The sequence below is a fragment of the Cricetulus griseus genome, chromosome 3, assembly GCF_003668045.3.
Source record: "Cricetulus griseus strain 17A/GY chromosome 3, alternate assembly CriGri-PICRH-1.0, whole genome shotgun sequence".
Classification (NCBI taxonomy): Eukaryota; Metazoa; Chordata; class Mammalia; order Rodentia; family Cricetidae; genus Cricetulus; species Cricetulus griseus.
The window spans coordinates 46,530,470-46,547,069 of NC_048596.1; the positions used below are offsets into that span (position 1 = coordinate 46,530,470).

General features: G+C 38.3%; 1 protein-coding gene across 14 annotated transcripts in view; it reads left to right on the plus strand.

Moving 5' to 3' along the window:
* LOC100762258 (transducin-like enhancer protein 4) overlaps positions 1–16,600 on the plus strand; it is a gene marked incomplete at its 5' end in the record, with an annotated part of 129,696 nt that overhangs the window by 91,672 nt on the left and 21,424 nt on the right. For 7 of the 14 annotated variants that reach the window (XM_035441948.1, XM_035441950.1, XM_027406583.2 and 4 more), the window contains 1 exon segment: positions 11,254–11,343. In XM_035441948.1, coding sequence (XP_035297839.1) covers positions 11,254–11,343 — 90 coding nt within the window. 14 annotated transcript variants of the gene reach the window in all.

A 16,600-nucleotide genomic window follows, 5' to 3' on the forward strand; every position in this document is an offset into this window, starting at 1 on the left:
CATTATTAGAGGGCCTACTTTTTCCATGAAATGATAACCCTATAATAAAGTAACTTTATATAGGATATGCTCAAAGGGACATTTAAATGAAAATGAGATACAGCATTAACTGAACATAAACACTGAATTATTTTATTATCAAATATACAGAGAGCTGATGATGGAGCTGCCATGGTGTTTGACCTGATGACTTCGAGCTGTCCTTGTTCTCATACCTCTACCTCCTTTTTTTAAAATTTCTTTTAAATCACATGATTATACATATTTTGAATACCAAGAATTGTTTTTAAAATATCATCCAGTTCATTACTCTTTAAGAGAATGGAATTTTTATAATAAGGATATGTGCCTACATTATATAATTCTGGAGCACCAGTATAATTTAGAAATCAGACAATGTGATTTTTTTCTACATTTTGTTACTTATACATATATACATATTCATACACATACACACACACACACACACACATATATACACACACACACATATATACATGTACATATACATGTCATGGTACCATATTTTTTGTTCAAATACTAGTGAAAATCATTTGGGAACCAGAATCAGAAACACCAGGTTCTAAAACTCATTTCATTCCTGGTTAGCTTTTGTCATCTTAATGTCACTAGTTTTGCTTGCTTAACCACTAAATATTAATAATAATAACATTCAAATAAGTTTTGTACAAGTCATGTGTGGTGATAACATGGAGAAAAGGTGTAAGCAAAACTAATGAATTTATGATAGTTTTATGTTTTTGTGTTTCTAATTTGGATGTTTGAAGAGAAAGGGGCATATATTCCTATAGTACATAAACTCAATTAAATGACTATGTCAGTTTGAATTGCATAATGAGTCTTTCTAAAAGTTAGTACTGTAAAAATCTCAGCGTTCTTCCTGTTAGCTGAGAGAGTATGAATGAGAGATTTTATTCAGGTTAGGCTAAGCTATGTTGACGTTGCTCGTATAACTCCAGTCAGCTCTGGGTGATCTAGAATGTCTTCAACTCAGAAATTAGTGTCTCTGGGTGATCTAGAATGTCTTCAACTCAGAAATTAGTGTCTCAGAGGTATCATTTGTTACCCTCTCACTGCCAGCAGCCAGCCAGATAAAGCTTATTTTTTTGTCAGTGTTCTGTCAGGTTTGCTATTGGAACATTGGCCAAAGCAAGTAGTAAGGCTAAAGCTAGCATCAGTGTGGCAAGGCACTACTAGCTATGGACTATAGGGAAATGTCAGAAGTCATGGATGCCATGGTAGCCCATCTCCCACAGTGGTCTTGGAGGCAGAGAAATATCTGCCTGAGTGGGAACCAGCTTGGAGCCCAATGTGTGTGAGTCATGGTGGTGCCATATCTGTGTGAATGCCTTATATTATTTCAATGCCTATGTACTCCCTTTTCTCAGCCTTGTATTGGAAACATTAACACCGTCGCTGTCATTTGATTGCTTCACAGAAGTAGCTTGAGCACAAATACGCACCTCTCATGTTTGAGATACCACAAATAATATTGTTTCCAAGACAACTTTGGTGAAATGTCAGCTTTCTCTCTAGGTTTTAAACTCCTATGAGAAGCATTGTTATGCTCATGCATGCTGAGTAATTTGTATACCACAGTAGTTTGTTTGGAAACATGCCTGTTGTTCTTTAAAATATGCTTAATGCTAGATTAGAGAACAGGATTTGTGTGTGTGTGGGGGGGTCCCCCTGTTTATACAAGCTCATTTCTAAGGCATTTAAAATAAAGAGCTTGGGCCTGTATGGTATTTAAAAACCCTTCACATGATGTTTTTAAAACAGATCAATTTCAGCATTAAAATGTTAGGAATTCAGCCAAGGAGCATTCAGCATGGATTGTATAGCTGTAATGATAATGTATTATAACTATCTTCTTTGAAAGTGATTGTAGCAGCACAGTTCAACCTGGTGAATTATACAATTTAAGAGTGTTTGCCAGAATGCTATTGGAGAGGAATTTTTTAAGCCTTTCCTGAACCAAAGCAAAATGAAAGATGGATTTTATTATGCAGTACTTAAATCATAAGAATAGTCATCACAGAATATCTAAAAATAATTCATTTAAATTGAACAGAAGGTCATATGTCTGAATGTCAGTTATCACATTTAACTTCTTGCCAGAATATTGGGATGTAAGAGAGCATGTATTTTAGCTACTTTAGTTGATTTTAAAATACTTTGTTTGCTTCTATCTAAAATCTCTGTCCAATCAAAGGTAATCATATAGTTGAGACCTTATTGAGTTCAGAAATTGACTGTAATTAAGAACATAAATGCCAATATAGCATTAATTCATCTTAAAACTTTTTTTTTTTTTTTTTAAGAAAATGCTCACATAGGCATGCTTTATCCTCAACCTAGTAGCCTGTCTCTCAAGGAACCTGTGTGTTAGGTTGTTGTTTATTTGTTTAAATCGATGAATTTTGTTGTGGTGGGTGTGTTATAGCCTGTCTGCTGCTATCTTTTTTCACCCAAGAATTAGAATATTTTGGATAGTTCTACCTATAACTTTGCAGTATAAATTTTATTTTTTGAGGAACTAATACAAGTTGAATTCTGTCAGTTCCTCCAAAGCAGAAAGACTTGCAGCAGGATTGCAGAAAGGAATGAGAGGAAAGGACAGGACTTCTCCGTAAATCTTGACCTAGCCTCTACCATAACACTGAAGGTGGTGCATGCTTGTGTGCATTGGGGTGTGTGTGTGTGTGTGTGTGTGTGTGTGTGTGTTGCAAATAGTCTAGAAGATAGTTACCGAGATGTGGCATCACCCTTATGAGAGGTACATATATAAATGAGGACATTTTTCCAGTTGTATTGTTGTCAAGAACACATGCTTAATGAGTAATTACCAAAAAACTTTGACCTTATTATGTATATAATGTTGGCTCCTGATGTGGGTTAAATTGCATCCATCCAAAAGATGACATCCAATTCTCATCCCTGTTGTCTAGGAATGTGACTTCACTTGGACATAGGATCTTGGTGGATGTGATTAAGTTAACATGAAGGTCACACTGGAAGAGTGAGGTTTTATCTGTTATTAATGTAGTAATTGCTATGTGGTGCTAACTTAATGAGAACTTACAGTAATAAATCACAAATGATACACGTTGAAAGCTTTTAAAGTTTTGTCACTTAGTGCTGAGCCAGGTGCAGGCCCTGTATTTATCATGCATGTGTGTGCACTCGCACAGTAAAACTTGTCTGTGTAATTAGTATATGCTAATTAAACCATTTATTTTAAAAAAAATGGCTTAAGTCAGATTTGACTCTAGATTTGTCAGCAAGCTACCTGAGCATACCCCCCCTCCCACACACACACCCTATCTCATCTTTGTCCTCTTTTCTTGATCTCATGCTGCTAAGTACTTGTTGAATTTCTAACATGGGATCATTGTTGTAATTTTTAAAAAGCCACTTGAGATGAGTTCAAGCAGAGGTTTTCTTTTGTTTTTTTTTTGTTTTGTTTTGTTTTTTATTAGGGAAATGGATTGTAAAAAAGGGAAAGGGGACAGAAGCAGCAGGAGAGAGGAAAGAGAGGCAGAGAGAGGGGAGGGGACAGATGGGGGCGAGGTGGGAGGTGGACAGGGCCTTCTTAAAAGGGAACATAGTGAGTAGGCACAGGTGGCAGCAGCTGAGGTCATATCCTGTCAGAACTCCAAAGGCAGGCCAAGACAAATGCCTAAATACTAAACACACACCCTATCTCAGCTTTGTCCTTTTTTCTTGATACCCTGTTGCTAAGTACTGGTTGAGTTTCTAACACAGTACCTAGGTATCTTTTCCTTTGACTTTTATAATGTAAGCAAACTCTTAAAATTAAAGAATTGTCTTCTGTTATCAGCCATTGGTAGTCAGTCATACATGACTTGCATTATTTCAGGAACTCAGGTTTCCTTCTGTCTAAAATGAGAAAGTTCACAAGTGCTTCTCACATTTCCAATTACTACTACTAATACTACTACTAATAATAATAATAACCAAAACTTTGGTTACAACACATGCCAATCTAGGCAGTTTGATAGGAAAAAGCTGAACGTGTATACCAGCACCACCTCCTCTTCCCCTTTCTCCCTTGCACATGCTACGCAAGTGCGCTACCACTGAGCTGCATCTTGCCTTTGTTTTTACTGTGTGTTTGTGGTGGTGATGGTGTCTCAGTATGTTGCTTATGCTGCCCTTAAACTTGCTGTCTTCCTTATCTTTCTGCTTCAGCCTCCCAAGTGGCTGAGATACAGGCCTGAACCACACTCTCTGAGTAACAAGAAACTAGATGGTTTCTTTGAGCCCTTGCAGGTAAAGGTGGGACTTATCCTACCCTATTGAGTGGAGCTCATTGAAACTATGAGCTTTATTCCTCCTGTTGAGAAGACCTATTCAGTTATCTTTATATTTTTGTATCCCCATCTCTTTATATTATATATCGAAAGAAAGGTCAAGAACAGTGTGAATTTGGAGTTTGAGAAGGCCTTGATTGCAGTTCTTAATAACTTACCTGATTTTTTTCCCCCTTCTGGTTTGATCTTTTGTTTTGGGGCTGAAGTAAACTTATTACTTAAAGTACATGATTATTTTTTTAAGATTTATTTTTATTTTATATGCATTGGTCTCTCCCCTGCCTATATGAGGGTGTCAGATCCCTTGGAACTAGAGTTACAGACAGTTGTGAACTGCCATGTAGGTGCTGGGAATTGAAACTGGATCCTCTGGAAGGGCAGCCAGTGCTCTTAACTGCCAAGCAAACTCTCCATCCCAGTAATCCATATTAGACTCTACCTTTCAGTGCATCCTTCTTGTGATTGTTTGCTTTGTGTTTCCCATGTTCTTTTATCCCATAGTAGTGATTACTTATACAGCCATCCATATAACTATAGTGGGATGTCTCAATCCTTTTGCTCAGTATGACATTTTGGGCCACTTAATTACAGTACATTAAATGATGTGCTTTGCTGCAGAATAGTTAAACTGCAGTGTGAATAACATCTTTGGATTATTTTGAGAAAATATGCCTATAGTACAGTTTGAGTTTGTAAGCAGAAGTAGTTAGTTCTTCTAAGGTAATGCCTTTTACAGAATTATTTCTTTATTACTGTTTAGTTGGATTGATGTCGACAGTGAACACCAAGACTTTGATGTTTTATGTGGTATTCTTCACCACTACACTAATGAAGTTAATTAGTGGGGAAGAATGCCATATAAAACATCAAAGTCTTGATGTTTAATCACAACTTTAAAGTCTTAGACTCTTCAGTTGCCAAACATATTTCAATTAGCTGAAGGAAGGTCGAAGATTCTGTTTCCCTTCTCTGGCTTTCAAAGATTTTCCAGATTCTTTTCTGGTTGACATTTGGTACTTGAGCCTGAATATTAATCTAGACAAGCTAAAGTGGCATGTGGAGGACAAAAATAATCTAACAAACTACAATCTAGTCTCATTGGGATCTTCAGTTTCAACAAAGGGCAGTCATGAATTCTCCTTTTGAGTATTAATGAAGTAAGTATAACTGATTTAATAATGGGTTGTATTGCCTTGTTTTCTGTTGTCACAAGGTATATTTAAAAAGAAAAAGGTTTTATTGGCTCACAGTTTTAGAGGCTGAACATCTAATTGGGGTGGGTCCATTTGTTGGTCACTGGTGAGAGCCTTATGTGACATAATGGCATGAATATACATGTGATGGGTGGGAAACTAGAGCGATTCAGCGGCTGCATAAACTGTAATAATCTCTTTTTGAAGGTAACTCTTGTTGCCTAGTTACCTTGCACTAAGCCTCTTCTCTTGATGGTCCCACCACCTTTCAAACTACTGGGCGCAAAAGAACAGGGGCTTACTTGGTTCATCTCTGGATAACCATGGACTTGTGTTCTCCAAAACTCTTGAGTGTTGTCACATTAGAGCCACTTTTCTGTGTTACGGTGTATTTTAACCTTTCAGCTAGGGAATCCTGTATTTACATGTATTGACTGTGAGTGAAGGCTCCTCAAAATTGTCAGAATTCCTAAATGACCAGTAGCTGAGCAACAGGAGAGCCTTCTCCTAGGTTATTCCACTCCAGTATGTGTTTGCTTGCTTGCTTGCTTGCTTGCTTGCTTGCCTTTCCTTCCTTCCTTCCTTCCTTCCTTCCTTCCTTCCTTCCTTCCTTCCTTCCTTCCTTTCTTCCTTCCTTTCTTCCTCCCTCCCTTCCCTTCCCTTCCCTTCCCTTCCCTTTCCTTTCCTTTCCTTTCCTTTCCTTTCCTTTCCTTTCCTTTCCTTTCCTTTCCTTTCCTTTTCTTCATAAGGTTTTACAATAGCAATAATGTAATTCAGATAAGCATTTACTGTAATTGACCTTGATGATAAGTGTCCTTGGCTTTTACCAGTTTGCTTAAATCCTGAGGATGGCCAATTATCTCATAATACCCACTTCATTGAGATTATTTTTTAATTATCACATTCAAAATATATCTCTTTGTCAGCATTGTAGACTAACACATGGGAATGTGACATTCAGGCGTTCAGAAAGTGGGTTAAGAGTGCTGCGCTTTGTATCAGGACAGGTTTGCAGTTGAAGTTTTTATTCCTTACAGCTCTGAACTATGATTTTGGAATTTGCAATTTCTTATCTGTTGATCATTATGGGATTATTGGCTTCAGGGTGAGAAAGTCTAGAATCTCCTTGAGCTAATTGTGTTCTTGCAGAGGTCCCTCAGGTGAGGTCTGGTGCCAATGGGTATGCAGTTCCAGTTGATTAGTCATTCTAATTGATAGCAATCAGCAGTGGCTTGCCATTAGCTGACTCTGCCTTAGGTCAGAGGTTGTCAACTGTGGAATCACTAAGGAGCTTTATAAATATAATTGCTCTGGGACAGGGCCAGCATGTTCCTCTCCCTCTCCTCCACTCCCCCCTCCCTATCGCTCCTCTCTCTCATGCCCTCAGTCCCCTCTCCCCTCCCTTTTTCTCTCTCCTTATGTGTAGCAATGGTTGAGTGTAGTTGTAAGCCATTTGGCTGTTTGTTTGTTTGTTTTTTCTCTCTTACTTCCCTGATAAATACAAGGATGCTTTTGTCACATGCCTTACATGGTCCTATAAGCCCTGTGAGGTTAGGAGTATTCTCATGGGGTACCTAAGACTCCTTTCTGAATTAAGAACCTGGTTTCAGTTTTATGTACACATCATAGTTCTCTGAAAGGAGCCATTTAACTGATTCTGACATCTTTCTCTGGTTCATCCTCTTCTCATCATAATTGCTCTGTGATGCAGTGCTAGATAACTGGTGGTTGCTGATTGGTTCTTGCTTCAAGCTGCCAAGACAACCTTTCATAATTTCATTCAGAACTTTGCTTTTTTATTTTAACATTAATTAACATGCATACAAACTTTATATTGTACATTTATAATTGTTCCCATTTTTAATTGCAAAGGATGGTTGTAAAAAAAATCTTTTCTGTCCATGGGGCTTTCGAAGGGGGCAGATGGGAATGATTGAAAATTTAGATTATTTCCAAAACCTTGGGCTCGTTTTTTAAAACTAGACTACCTTTACTGCCTATCAGTGGCATGTAGAGTAAAGTGCAGGCCTTACTGTGGCCTAGTGGGTCTGCACAGTTATTACCACCCTACTTTTCATACTGTCCTCTGAGGCATTACCCACTCTGCCCTCCATGTGTTCTAGTTCCACCCTCTGATTTATCTCTTTTGTAGCAGAATGTTCACACTCATTTTTAATTTATCTTATTAATAACTTGGGTTATGCCCCCTATTTAAGGTCCTTTGCCTGTTCTTCCTGTATTAGTGTCTTGGGCTTGGCACTGAGGAGGGCTCGATAGCAACACATAAGTTTTGCAAGGTGGTGCAGCTGCCTCTTACCTACCATTGTACTTGCTTTCTTATTGAAGTTATTTGTCAACTTGCCTGAAACTGGAGGTGCAGGTATATGGCATTTTTCTGTCACCATGAGTCAGGGTTGTTCTAGAGGCATGTTTAACTTAAATTCTACAGATTGGGGAGAAGGCAGAACTTTAAGCACCAAGCTAAGTGTCTAGCTAGAAGCAGAGCTGTTTACATCTGGAGAATTAAAGAGATTCTTTCTCAATTAGCTTTACTTTCTTTCTATTCTTCAAAGCAGATCTATCAGCTTCCAGCTGCCCAGAGTGGGTTCTTGGCTAGGGCTTGGCCTGTGCCTTTTATGGCAAGTTCCAGAAGTAAACAGAAAGAAGGACAGAATACCTTCTACTTCATGTAGTTATCACAAGAAATAGTCATGGGCTGCCTTAGTTCATGCCATAAACTGGGTAGTTTAAACAATAGAACTATACCTCTTGAAGTTCAGAAGGCTTAGAAGTCCTGGTCAGGGTACCTCCCATTAAGAGTCTTTACTAATGGCCCATTTTTGAGTCATAAACAGTACCTGGCTTCGTTCTTCATATTAGTGGGAAGAGCAGATGCTTGCTCTAGCTGTCTTATAAGCTCACTCATTCAACTCATAAGGCTCCATACTTGACCTAATCCCCTTTCACAGGCACCAAATACAAACTCTTTGTGCTTTAGGTGTCAACTTAGGAGTTATATTTGAACATAGACATTCAGACTGTAGCTGGCAATCATTGTAGGACATAAACTCTTATCTCTGTTGGGCAGCTTTGAAAGTAGAAACCTAGAAGGGTTGCCTGACCCACAATCACATACTGATAAATGCTAGACCTGAAACTGAAACCAGAGTTCACACACTAGAGCACATGCTTATTGCATTATGTACTTCTTCCTTGAGATTTCTATGCCATGAAAAGCCGGTGTCTTGTTCACCTTTACTCCCTAAGTATCTAACATTGCCAACATTCAGTTCAAGGAGTAGCTGGTATCTTAGCACAAGTGTGTTTGATCAAATTATTTCTCATTACTAGCTAGGACTAAAGTTCTGCACTGAATCCCTTTGTCCCTGTGCCATAGCAACTAATGTCCTCTCCTTCCCACTGTCTTCCCAGTGGATGGAAGTGTGGTGATAAATTGTGTATGATTTATTAAAGCTTGCCTGAGGATCCAGAAAGCAGTCAGTCTGTACAAGCCTTAGAAGCCAGGCACACACCTTTAATCCTAGGACTCAGGATTAAGAGGTAAATGGATCTCTTCGAGTTCAATGCCACCCAGGGGTACATGAGATTAAATCAGTCTGAAAGAGTAACAGAGTGCATGCCTTTAATCCTAACATTAGGGAAGTATATAAGACAGAAGCAAGGTCTCAGGAGAGGCATTCATTCTCCAGCCATGCTGAGGAGAGGCAGCAGTTTGAGACTTAGCGAAGAGCTGGTGTGTGGATCATCCCTTTCAGCCTGAGCTAGAGATGAGAGCTAGTAACTGGTCGCTTTGCTTTTCTGAATCCTCAGTCAAACATTAATGAATAATACATAGAAGACAGTGAGTACCTGTTTTGGAAAACTTTCATCAGTGGCCCAAATGTCTGTGATGTGTCATTTGATTGATCCTTTGTTCTTGGAGACATTCTTAAAAGCCCTTAGACTGGAATGTTCTGAAACAGGTTCCTAAGGTACTATAAGCCACATGCCAGATCATAAGCCATTGGTCTTATTAATGGAGAGCTGCCTTGTGATGGGATGTTTATACACATATGTGCATATATGAAAAGAGAGAATAGAGCACAAAAGCAATACCTGAATTCCAAATTACTTATATTCATTCATTTTCTTAGCAAACACAGCATTGTCCTTACACTACAAAGTGAAGTCCATCGAGCCATTTCAGTTTAATAGCAAAAGTGAACCCCTAGGCTAGTGTTCTTTCTCTTTAGTAAAATGGTGATTGATCAAATAATATTCATTTCTTTTCTCCATATTACAAATGTATTCTCTTCTAGTCCATTCTCAGCATGCTGCTATTATGGCACCAATTAGCCCAATGCTGAGTTGCAGTTAGTTCCATCCAGTTCTGTTTACTGAATAGCACTGTAGTGATTAAATGTCATAGGGTACACCAAATATACAAAAGTAATTAACCCAGAAAGTACATGTTAAAATAAAGGTCAATAGCGTCTTTAGCCCATAGTGCCAACAGAAAGACTAAGTATTGACAGAGGTGTTGCTGGTAAGGTCTGGAGAAAAGAGGTGTGTGGGGGGGTGGGGAGGTCAAATGGGGAGAGGAAGTGTATTCATACTGGTCTACTATGGTAAGTAGAATAGGATGCTAAGATTTTTCTCATCAGATTGTAACAGCCCTCTACTTATTGTTTGCAAAGAAGGTGAGACAGTAAGCTATAATTTTGACTTGCCTGTCAACATTTCAGCACTGGTTAGTGCCAAGCTCTGTTTTTGGTTTAATCAGAATAATCTTTTTAAAAATTAAGATGCATAATTACATCACGTTCTCTCTTCCCTTTCCTTCCAAGTCCCTCCTACACTTTCCATGTACCCACACTTCAATTCTCTCAAATTTATAGCTTCTTCTTCTTCCCTGTTTGTTGTTGTTACATATATGTACATGTATTTATGTGTATGCACAGATATATGAATACAACTGGCTGAATCTTTTTGTTGTTTGTGGGTATATGGTAACCAGAGTAATCTTGCTGCAGGCTTGGTGACTCAGCCTTTCTTCCAGAGTTTTTTTACCCATTGAAACCCTGGATCTGCAAATCTACCTGTCATACAAAGCTATTGCTTAAAGTCATTTCTCTTGAAACCTTTGCACATATATCTAAGAACTTTCATCCCTCTATATTTGAGTCACCATCAATCAGAGTTAATATTAATGCATTTTTTTACATACTAAATATTTGCATAAAGCAACAGGTAGTCAGTAATAAAAAAGTCAACCAATAGGAAGCTCTTTCTCATAATTATTGTATCTTTCTGTCTTATAGTTAGCTTTTTTGTTGTTGTTGTTTCCATTTGTATGTGGTGATTTAACTGCTCAAGGGGGGAAAATAGAGGATTTTTTTTTTCTTTTAGGTATAAGCAGTAGGAAGAAATCCCTAGGGACCACCAGAGAAAAACTGCCATTAGCTGTATTCTTCCCCTGATGGGTCTCTCAGACATGATTCCTTGAGATCTCACCTTTTCACTAGTCAATTTCCAGTTAAAAAAAAGGGGGGGGTGGAGCTTCTCCCTGACTATGGACAGCTACTGATCACATGATGAGTAACAGGGATGAAGCTAACTGAAAATGGCCCCTCTCTTGTCAGAAATGTATCTCTTTTAGAATAATGAAGGAAATTGGTGGCCTTGGTATGTTTCCTCAACAGCATTCACCATATATGCAGTCAGAGGCAAGGCTGGCACAGACCCTGAAGGAAGACCTGCACCCTAGATTGGTGGAGTTGCAACAGAGAAAGGTATCACTTTGGATTCACCTCTACCCAATACCACATACATCTATCAGTTTTATGTTTTCCACTGTTTCCTCTTAATACCTTTTCAGCCTAATTCAGAAAATTGTCACCCTCTCACTTTCAAAATCACTTTTGAAAGCCTTCCTCCTTTGGTGTTCCTACACAAACTTCCACCCACTCTCCTTCACAGACACACAACTTTTGAGACCACAGAAGTGATTATATTGAATGTCAAGGATTCAAAAGACTACTATCAAGCAGTATATGCTTGCTACATGTGCACAATGTCCAATATCTAGATAATGAAATTACACGTGACTGAGAGTATTTGTTCAACAGTTGTAATTGAGGCAATGGTGCAGATGCCAGGAGAGCACATGAGGGACTAAGCTCAGACTCACAGGAGGTCCTGGTCTGGCATCACAGTTGGAAAACCTTTCAGAATATGACAGTTGGCTGATATAGAAAAACTGAAAAGTACTTAGCCACACAGACCATACAAGAAAATTCTTGGCAGAACTTGCATAAAACTCTCTAGTGAAAAACTTGGGTGTCACTCTAAGAAAGAAAAATCTATATGAAATTGGGGAAAGTAGGCAGGGACTGTTCTACCTGTCTATCATAGTGCTGGGGAGTTACAGTGTTAATGAATTGTTTCTCTTGTGGCTTTGAAAACTTTTGGATTTGTGTTGCCTAATATGGTAGTCACAAGCCACACACATCTTTCAAGTAACAGAAATATGCCCTGTCCAAGATGAACTATAAGTAGAAACTGCAAGCCACCCTTTGAAAGTGTAGTACTAAGGAATAGAGGTTGCAAAATATCTCAAATGTTTATATTGCTTATGTATTGATAGGGTATTTTTATGTCTGAATTATATATGTAATTAAAATTAATTTTAGGGTTTCTTTTATATTTAATATTGTGGCTACTGGAAAAATAAATGCATGTGTGGCTATATTACATTTCTATTGACAATTTTCTATTCTTAGTAAAACTGACTTTTTGTTGAAAAGCTTCTGGGCTGTGGGGCCTTTTCTGACCTTTTGGTAAGCAGAGGCCCTCCCAGAATGGGGCTTGTGCGTAGCATGAGTGGGTCGTGGAATTCAGGTTGGGCGCCAGGTGATGGGAAAGCTTGTTGGTTCAAGATACCTTTATTCGGATAAATATCAGCCAAACGCAAACCAGAGCTTGCCAGGGGCAGCCGAGCAGCAAGGCCAGGGAGAAGGGGAAGGAGAAGAAGGGGCTTCCATGTGCTCTGCAGGCCCCTTAAGAGCCCATGCCGCGTCATCCTGACCTCATCTTGACCACGCCTTGACAGGCGTGGCTTACTGTCCCTACAAGCTGTAATTGAAAACTAGCCATTCTGTCCCAACATGAAGACCAGAGAGAGGTTCAGGTTAACAATTTTAAAACTACTAGGCAGCTTATCTTTAAATTTGTTAATTGTTATTCCTTCTATGTTCCTGCAGAAATGCTATCAAATATTGTGTAGGACATTTGCCTGAATTACACAGAAGAATATATGTGAGGTTCTTTGGAGTTAGCACTCTCAAATAAATTTGTTTGGCCTTCCAAATAGATTAAAATAGTTTACTAGAGAAACATGAAAACAGCAAGGAAAGGATCCTAATACATTAAGGTATGGTTTGCCAAAGCTTAGTGCTAAGTCACTACCCTGCTTTAATTCCTTCAAACAGCTGTTGGAATTATATTGATATTTACACACACACACACACACACACACACACACACACACACACACACACCATAAACTAGTTCTTAAGCAATTCACTGTACCAGAAAATTCAGAAATTTTGCCACTTTGGTTTTTAGAACAGTCAAATTTATACACCCCATTGGGTAAGAGTAAGTACTGTTAATAATATGTCAGTAGGTAAGAGTTGTGCAGGCTATATCTTACATATTTTTATTCTTCCAAAAGAAAATGGCCAATATGTATAACTCTAATTAGTGTATAGTTCATATCCAAATATTTTAAGTATCTTGTTGATGAGAGCAGGAAATTCTTGGGGAAACAAAAGCACATGGCTGTCTTAAACTTTGCATACCTGAAGACCATTGAATTGAAGGGCAAGACCATTGAATTGAAGGGCAAAGAAGATTAAACATTTGCAGTACAAAGTTGTATGTGCTTGGCAAATATTTATTACAGCTTCTGTTAAAATTGTGATAATCAAGATGAAGTACTTGTTCCCACACTCACACACACATGCCCTGCACCATTCCTTACTCATGTGGCCTACAATGTGGACCACATACAGGGTGACTGACATGAAGAAAGCTTAGTCACCTGTATAAGAAGAATCAAGCCCATATCTTTGGCATCAAAACGTCAATTCTTGACCCTGAAGTTGCCAGAAAAAGTAAATGTATTTAATGAAATTTCTGGGGCAGAGCCAACGGCTTTATTCCAGGAAGAGGAAATAACAGTCAAGAAACCTCAAGAGAACATTAAGACGATGTTCTAATTTAAAATCAATTGTATTGATACCTTATAAATTATTAGGGCATTTTATCCTGACCAAGTAATGCATAATGCCGAGTCCACAAAAACAAAACACAAATGACTAAATATCATAGTGCTGTTTTTCTGTTTGATAAGGAAAACAATACACATACATGCCTTTGGTATTCTAAATACTTTGACTTCTGATGGGAGGGCAAGCTGTGGAATTCATTTATCTGTTTTTTGTTTGTTTGTTTTACTTCATATATTTTCAGTAAATCCTTGTTGAGTGAGCCCGTGAGTGAAGATTGTACAGTAGTTTCTACCATTATCAAAGAGGACTGGCTCTTCATATAGGCTTATTATAATAGATGCTAAGTACTGTGCTCACAATATGAGCTCTTCAGTCCTTAATGACACCTTAGAGTAATGTCCCCCACCCCCCACTCACCCCAACCTGCTAGGAAATGAAAATCTCAAGAATTTTAGTAAGTTGTCCTAGGTAATAAAAAAATGATATGGCCTAGTCTTGAACCCAGCTATCTGACTTTTATGTCCACAGTGTGAAAACTGGAGGTGCTGTATCAAAATCATCTACCAGACTGTTAGTCTTTCTGGTTTGATGTTATTTTGATTATATGAAGCAGGTTGTCTTGACCCAGGTTTTTTACTAGAAGAGAAAAAGACAACAACAAAATTTTTAGGAATGTGTCCTTCAAGAAATGCTACAGAGATAAGACTTCTAGACTTCATTAAATGGAGATTGTGTTAAATATATTTTTTACAAGGGCAGATCTTCAAAAAAAAGTTCCAGTCATTTTTGAAGGTGAGTTTTGATTTATGTTAATTTGGAAAAGCAAATTCTGTAAGATTGTCTGCAGAGTATGCTTTTTATGACATCCTTAATCAAGCAGGTTGTTTAAATAAAAGTCTTGGTGTAATGAGCAGTAAACCAACACCAGTGACTAACTCAGAGGTTTGCCACAGTCAACAGCAGTGTGCTCTGAATGTTAGTTAATTTACATAAATCTTAGTGTAATATGAATTGCCATATGAGACATGCATTTTGACCAAATGATTTTCATTTTTAGGAATTGATGTTTTCAAAACTAAGGTTTATTCATTTGTTCTCTGGGAATATGAATATTTTGGTTAATATTAGTCAATAAAAGTATCAGTCAGATACTACTGGGATATGGTACCATGTTCATTTGGTGCACATAAATTTATTGGGCTGTCAAATTTATTTCAAAACCCTGGAGTATTTGCTTCATTGTTGAGACACAGCAAAAACCATGGCTTTCTGGATTCAGGGGCTGGAGGAGATGACTCAGTAGTTGAGAACACTTACTACTCTTGAAAAGGATCTGACTACAGTTCCCAGCACCCACATGACATCACTCCAGTTCCAGGGCATTCATGACACCAGGCATGCCCTCCTTCAGGCAAAAGACTAATGCTTGTAAAATAAAAATAAATCTTTTTGATAAGTAAGTCACTATTGTTGGCTCTTGGTATAGGATGCATCTTCAGCTTGTCTAAGAGGCTGCAGAGGAAATGCTGATTCAGAACTTTGGTTTTAGCATCAGTAAAAGACCTGTGGGTGTCTTGGCCCTCCTCCTCTGGCTTCTCTGAACTTACCATGACACACTCATACTAAGGTTTGAAAGTTCTGGAACTACATTTCAGTTAGAGTAACAGCAAAATTTGTCATCTAAATGGTTATTGTTTGAGAATAAAAGAAGCCTAGAAAACAAAGCAAACCTTAATCAGATTTTCATGGTGCCCCTTGGCTCTTCATTTCTCTGTTTCCCTGTCTAAAAACTCACTTACTCTTTAATACCTAGTAGATAATGAAGTCAGTACCAGTGACTAGTGAGTTTTAGGATTTTTTTCCAGATTTCTTTGTTTGTTTGGGCAGGGCATACACATGCCACAAAAGTATGCATGGAGGTCAGAGGAGGAGGAGGAGGAGTCCTGTCTCACCTTCCACTCTGGGTTCGAGTACTTTTACCTGTTGAGCTATCTTGCCAGACCAAACTTTCAGGGTTCTTTATCTTAGATGTCCATTTAAATTTTAGCATTCTGCTTCTAGGCTATAAGTGGGCAGGGATGGCTAAGCATAGCAATAAAAAGCAGAATTAGTTTGGTGGACATTTGAAATTAAATTAGAAAATCCCATGTGAATATGGTATTTATAGTCCTTTCTCTGTCGTATAGAATCAGAATTTTACTATGATTGTTGAAAGGTTATCTTTTGGTTCATTGAAACCCTATATCATGGGCCATTGGAATATCTGTGTTGAGTTGAAGTACTACAAACTGCCTAGAAGACTCCTCACATGGACCTCTCTTTCCCAATCCGTAGTAACTAGAATGAACTAAACTACAGTATACAGGGCAGTATCAACATTATTGCCATTGAGAGGATAGGCTGTGTGTCTAAGACTGTTTCTTGAGCTTTATATAAATTGTTTTCCTTCATCCTCAAAGCAGCCCAGAGTGGATGAAGATAGTATCTTGTTATCCCAAACTACAAAGGGACTGAGTGAGGCTAAATATCATTCCTGGGGCTACAGAGCTGTTAAATAGAAGACTCCATACTGTCTGACTCCAGAGGTGCTCCCTGTCATTAAAATTAGCTAATTATATTAATTCAACCTTCTTTGGAGAATACTTTACACAACTCTTTCCCATACATGCTGTCTTTGATCTGTAGGTGGACAGGTATGGGCCACCCATTTCAAGTTTGTGGAGGTAGTACTAGCTCTACAGCTGATTTGGCCAAC